The sequence below is a fragment of the Astatotilapia calliptera genome, chromosome 16 (assembly GCF_964374335.1).
Source record: "Astatotilapia calliptera chromosome 16, fAstCal68.1, whole genome shotgun sequence".
Classification (NCBI taxonomy): domain Eukaryota; kingdom Metazoa; phylum Chordata; class Actinopteri; order Cichliformes; family Cichlidae; genus Astatotilapia; species Astatotilapia calliptera.
The window spans coordinates 34606685-34613458 of NC_137437.1; the positions used below are offsets into that span (position 1 = coordinate 34606685).

A 6774-nucleotide genomic window follows, 5' to 3' on the forward strand; every position below is an offset into this window, starting at 1 on the left:
GTCATTGGCTTCTTTCCTTGGTTAAATACAGGAGTTTGAAGGATGGAAGGATCTCATCTTCTTCTTATTTATCCAGTTTTCTCCTTACTAACACATTCAGTATAACACCCCCCCAAAAACAGTAGTAAGTAAGAACAAGTACTGGTCTGTAAATTCATATTGTGTAAATGCAGGTTGCAGAAAGGGAATCTGGATTCATGTCACGTCCTTGGTTTCGCTCTCATGGCAGGCTGTCGGTGTCTAGTGCCTGATTAAACACAGAGAGATGAGATTGGCCCCCACCAGCTCTGTGCTTGGGAGAGAGAGCAGCACATAGCCATGCAACACATACATACAGTACACACCATGCAGTCACAGACAGGCTGCTTTTTATCCACTTTACACAGAGATATAAGTGAAATTTACTTTTTAATTATGGATTTATTGGGAGATACTTGCAATGGAAAGGAAACCTCTTGTTGCCTTATGAAAGCAAACACTACAGATGCACCACAAAAAGGTCTCAGACCAAGACTGTGCTGACATTAATGTATATTAAATATATTTTATAGATATATAACTGTATGATTGTTTTTATCTCATGAAATGCAAAAATACTTCAGTGTGGTCAGATTTCTGAAAAAGGACAAAAGTGACTCCATCTATGTCAAATACGTAGGAGTAAGAAAGGCACAGATGGCTAAAAATGTAACATATCAGGACATAAAGTATGTAAAGTTATGTAAATGCAACCTGAGATTAACCTCAGATTTAAGAAAAACGAACATGGGACATATTGGTCGTTAGTTATTTATTCAAACACTGAGCCAAAATATAAAAAGCAGTGTGAAAAACGAAGTACACCCCATGATTGGGGTTCTTGTAGAACCACCTTTACCAGCAATAACTGGAAGAAATTATTGTTTCTACAACTTTGTCAGTCTCTCACACGGTCGTAGAGGAATGCTAGCCCACTCTTCTTTACTACCTCAGTTCACTGACGTTTGTCATTCTTCTTCTTTAAGGTCCTGCCACAGTATCTTAATCAGATGGAGATCTGGACTCTGGGCTATTGCAACATCTTAATTCTTAAATCTTTTTTTCTGACATTTTGTTGTAGATTTGCTGCTGTGCTTAGAATCACTGTCCTGTTGCATGACCCCATCTGCACCAGCATGTCAGACAGATTTGACTCTGGAACACTTGGTCACCTCAGTGGCTCCACACAAAGGCGCTCAAGTCCTTTGCAGCTTTGCAAACTTAAGCTGTGCTGCCTTGTTTTTTCACAGAGGAGAGGGTTTCTCCTGGTAACCCTTTGAAGCCATACTTGTTCAGTCTTTTTCTAATTCATAAACTTTAACCCTGAACATGCTACAGTAGCCGGTGGAGTTTGAGATGTAGCTCTTGGGGTTTTTTGCAGTTTCTCTGAGCATTGCACAATCTGACTCTTGGGTTAATCCTCACCTCAGAAGACTGTCTTCAGTGTCTGTATTACTGATGTCTCCCCTCCTTGGCACTGTGTTAACACACAGCTGAATGGTCCACACCTACAAACTCATACAAACTTCTGCTACTTCTCTTGGTTTCTATGCAAACAGTGTATTTAGTTTTCAAACACTGTTCCTCTATTTCGCTTAATCACTGTGTAATGTGTTTTGCTTGTTTTGCTGTTCATCTGAGCTTTTATTTTCCTCATTTTAATAGCTGCTAATTTTTTTTATCATATCCTGATACATAAATTATATATAAAGCAATACATAAAGAGGGTGTACTTTACAAAAACTGTACAGTGGATAAAATGAGGACAGATCTGCTTACAATGCAATACTTCTTGTTCTTTGCAAAGGTTGCTGTTGTACGATGCTGCCCTTGTAAAAATGATTCTCTGCACACTAACTAATAAGCATCTTCTAAGGGAACAAGTGAGTGGCTTTTCCCAACAATTCTGAAACTGGATGAGGGTCTGCTGGGATTACATGGGGTCAAACTGATCATCTACTAGCATCTGTTTAGTATTGTAATAAAACAAACTGATACCAATCAGTCACTAAGACTGAAAGTATCAGTCAGCAAATGCAGCTAAATATATACAACACAAAAAACAAATTCGTTTTAGAGACCTAACAAGCAAAGACATTGATCACTGCTTCCTTACATTACATAGAGCCAACTATTGATTGTTAATTATAGTTTATTATTAATTGCAATAAAAAAAACATTTGTTAGATCCACGTCTGTTTTTCACTCGCCCACAACAGCATTTTAGGCCTAATGCCTTTAATTTAACTTTGTAAATCTACTCAAAAGATTCCAGCAGGTGAGATTAACATCTGAAAATAGGAGGATGGAATCAGCCGTTTCCAAAATTTTAGTTTTCCTAAATGTTGAAGTGCAGTTACTCTGATTTGTGTGCATGTTTTTCTAATACAGTTGGGGTTTTATTAGCAGGTAGTTTATGCCGCTTTATAATATCCCGATATGTTTGATATAGCTGTGACTTTAAATCTGGTGGAGAACAGCAAAGTCAAAACAAAAACAATGTGGCTGTTTCCCCCTCAGACGTGTCCTTTAGGCTCTTCTCTTCCTCTCATCTCCGGCTCTCAGTCCCTGCTGCGGGTCAATTAAATCTGAAAGGTGGATGCTCTCGAGTCAAGCGTTTTCCTTTTTTTCTTTTGCTGAGTCTGTTTGAGACACAACCTGAAAACACCCAAAGCTCACATCACTTCATCTGTATGACCTTGGGCTGATGCACCAAGGCGAGCCTGTATATATTAATAATGCTTGAGCTGACAGAAGCTTTATGGGTCACACAATCTGTTGGTTCCTGCTCTGCAGCTATACAGTAGCTCCCTCTGTGTTTTTGCTGAACTTTTGTTTGTTTTTTAGGATGAAACCTTTAATTTCACTCTGCATACTTTTACAAATATTGCCATATTCTCTTATATTTTGTCTCTCGTGTCTCACCCCAGGACGACTTCCTCTTTAGTGTGTCCATAGTGAGTGGGCTCACATGTGCTGTGCTGGCTGTGGCCAAGTTCATGCTGGGAAGAGTGCTGACTAGTCGGGCACTTATCACTGATGGTAGGACACACACACACACACACACACACACACACACACACACACACACACACACACACACACACACACACACACACGCACATGCACGGACACTGATGACTATAAATAAATGAAGAACACAACAGAAGAGCACGAGGGACTAGATAACTAGATAGGTGACTTAAAGCATAAGCAACTTTCAGTTGTTTGAATTATCAAGAGGGAAGACACTGTCCCTAAAGAGGGAGACTTAGAGTGGAGTTAAAACATGTGCATTTATTTGGTATATTCATATGAATTAATAAAATCGTAATTAAGTTGTTCAAACCCAACATTTTCCATCTGGTATGATTAAATTTTTAACTACCAAGTGAAATTCTTCTAACAACAGCAAACGTATCAAAGTTCTAATGATATCACAGATAACACAAGAATGAAAAATACGAGAGTTTTACAAAATACACAACAGTTTTCATGAAGCATCGTGGCCACTTTCAGAATGACATTAATTATGAGTGGATTAGTATCACTGATGCATTAACTTGTCAGAAGTTTCCAGGGTTTTAGGTGAGCCAGAGGAAGCTAATATTCTTGGATTAAGTGTATGCACCATATTTTATCTGCTCTTTGAGCTTCTGTCATGTTGTGGTGGTGAAGTGCAGGAACCAGCACCCAAATGTAGGACGCAGGATTCAGAATCTAATTACTTAAAGACACACCTGAAACAAAAAAGTCCAAAACTAACAAAGTGTATCAAAAACAGCAATTCACAGACAGTCTGAGGATAAGCTGCACAGAATAATAACAGATTACAGGAGGACAGGGCTGAATGAGACACAGGTGCACACACATGAAAGGGCACTCAAACAGTACATAAAAAATTTGTGAAAACTTGGCACTTCCTGCAGATTTTAACCCAAAACCCATGACCTGAATCAGGTTATGTGTTCAGAAGTTACCACGTGATTTACTCACTTTTGTGACGCAGAAAAGTCTGACAAAGCTCGCTAACCCCTTAATCTCTCTTTCTATACCCCTCAAAAAAGAGAACTGACACTGGAGATTAACCTAAGCATGGACATAACCAGGTACATCAATGAGATGGAGACAACAAAAACAGAGAACTCACTATGAACTCACTCAAAATGAGGAAAAACTAAAAATCGTCACTAAAATGAAAAGTCAGAACAGAGTTATTATTCTTAGATCAATTCATAATAATTCAAACCCACAAAACGACTGTGGCATTTTAAAACATCTGCACCATCAAAGCCTTTGGAAGCAGAATATTTGTGCCAACACATTAAACCAAAGGAAATAAAACACACGCAGCTGAAACAAACATTGCAAACCAGAACATGCCTGCTTGTGTTTATTGTGTGACTTTCTAACACAAATGAACTGAAAAAAATGTCGTTTGTGATGACCCGCTGCTCGTAGGCACGTGCTCAGCTGAACAAAAGCACAGCATACACACACAAACACACACACACACACACACACACACACACAGTGTCTCTGGCAAACACACACTGCTATCCCCAGGTCTCAAAACACACAGGGCATCAATCCAATAAACCTGAGGTTGCTGTTCTCTGAGCCTCTTATTTCCCACAAGACTCTACACTTACTGCAGGCAAGACAATAACCCACCGTGCTAGCTTTCACACATGTAATTATAAAGAACAACATCAGCCACTATAAAGGGTCATTCAAACACAGTATATGTAGTGTGGAGCCATTTATGTAGGACTTCAAAACAGCTGCAAAATGTTGATCCGACACCTACCAGAAGAATATACATAAGCTCAGCTGTAGCTTCAGATTTATCCTTTAAAATGGATATTGATACAACTTAAAGATCATACATACAAGTTTACATTTAGTTTGTGTTTCAAAGTGAAATGGAGATGATACATGTTCATATTTTATCCCACCTGTTAATCCTTTCTCTGAGGGAATGCTGCTTCTCACCAGGTCCTCTAAATCAGGGGTGGGGAACTCCAGGCTTCGAGGGCCGGTGTCCTGCAGGTTTTAGATCTCACCCTGGGTCAGCACACCTGAATCAAACGATTAGTTCATTACCAGGCTTCTGGAGAACTCCAAGACATGTTAAGGCCATTTAGCCATTTAAATCAGCTGCATTGGATCAAAGACACATCTAAAACCTGCAGGACACCAGCCCTTGTGGCCCGGAGTGAGCTACCACCACCACACATAACATGTTGGTCCTTCATTTCACCGTATCTGTCCAACTAAAACAACTACATTAAGGTCAGGAAAAGACTGTCATTGTTAACAGAAATGTTGTTTTTTATTTGTCCTCACCTAAATTTGTTTGTTTTTCAGGGTTTAATTCTCTGGTTGGAGCAATCATGGGATTTTCCATTCTAATCAGCGCCGAAGTTTTCAAGCATCATACTGACGTCTGGTTTCTGGATGCCACCATTGGGGTTCTAATGGGACTTATTATTTTGGCATATGGGGTCAAGTAAGACATGAAGCAGCAGCAGTGTCTAATCTGAAATCTTTAATCTTTTATAGTTATTAAGGCATTATTTACACGATGCTAATGGCACCGATACAGCTCAGCAGCTCTGTACCTGCGCCTGCATGAACGGCCATTTTTGCTGACGTATCTTACAATTAGAATTTGTTTCTTTGCCCACAGGCTCCTGAAGGACATGGTTCCCCGTGTGAGACAGACAAGGAACTACGAGCGCTTTGAATGAGAGACCTGTGTGCCGACCAGACGAGCAGGTTCTAACATACTCACGCACCTGCACACGTGGGTGCCTCCTGCCCCGCCTCTCTCTGTATTTCATACACCTGTTCATCCACATTTCATTACACACTGACAGGGACCGTACACACTCCCATAGACATGTATACACACACACACACACACACAATCTGTACATACTGTACATACATTTAAAGATTAATACATGTGTCAGACACACACACATACACACACACACACACACACACAGACCTGAGAGATTCTGAGAAGGACGTGATGGAAGAGTATCCTCCTATAAAAGAAGTATTTCTGATTATTTCTCCTCGTCTTTGCGTTTTGTACAATAAAGCACCAATAAAAAGAAGAAACGATGACACAAAACAGAAGAAATATTCAAGAACTGCTTTGGATTTGTTCAAGTTGGACATACATCACTTGCTGCTAAGAGGACATCATTGAAGCCATAGCTGAATTTTTTTTCAAACCAATAGGAAAGATTGTAGGTTTTGCTTAAGTGAAAATAATGCATGTTATCCCAAAACTCGCTTCAGGAACGTGTTTTATTTGTGACCCTGTAATAAACGGAGGCTGCCGGCTAACTTATTTCGTTATTTATTTTGTAGTTTTCTGGTTATCGTAAAGCACATAGGACAGAGATGAAATGAAAACTTGTCATCACCCTCCTCATGTCAGTGCAGCCTTTCTACCTCCTAGTTTGTATCGGGAAGACAGCGAGAGAGGAAGCAGGAAGCAGGGAGAGAGACTCAGGCAGAGCATGCTGAGTCAGCAAATGCTGCTACCTCTGAACACAAAAGCACCTACGAACGCTACACCTAAAGCTAACGAGAAACAGAGAGGACTGGAGACACCAAGTACAAGCACTTGTCATAAAATGAAACATAAGAGCACAAATCTCAATGTATTTCTCCCATTTATATTACACTGCACACTCTGCTCAATATTTCAGAAAGGATCACTTTAGAAGTGAAAAA

The 6774-nt window shown here is 39.8% G+C and overlaps 1 protein-coding gene across 1 annotated transcript in view; it reads left to right on the forward strand.

Annotated features, from left to right (window-relative positions):
* tmem163a (transmembrane protein 163a) overlaps window positions 1-6381 on the forward strand; it is a 58896-nt gene extending 52515 nt beyond the window's left edge. The window contains exons 6-8 of the mRNA XM_026144680.2: window positions 2949-3060; window positions 5389-5530; window positions 5711-6381. Of these exons, the coding sequence (XP_026000465.1) occupies window positions 2949-3060; window positions 5389-5530; window positions 5711-5771 (315 nt within the window). The 3' untranslated portion in view covers window positions 5772-6381. The remainder of the gene's footprint in view (window positions 1-2948; window positions 3061-5388; window positions 5531-5710) is intronic.
* Window positions 6382-6774: the final 393 nt, after the last annotated feature.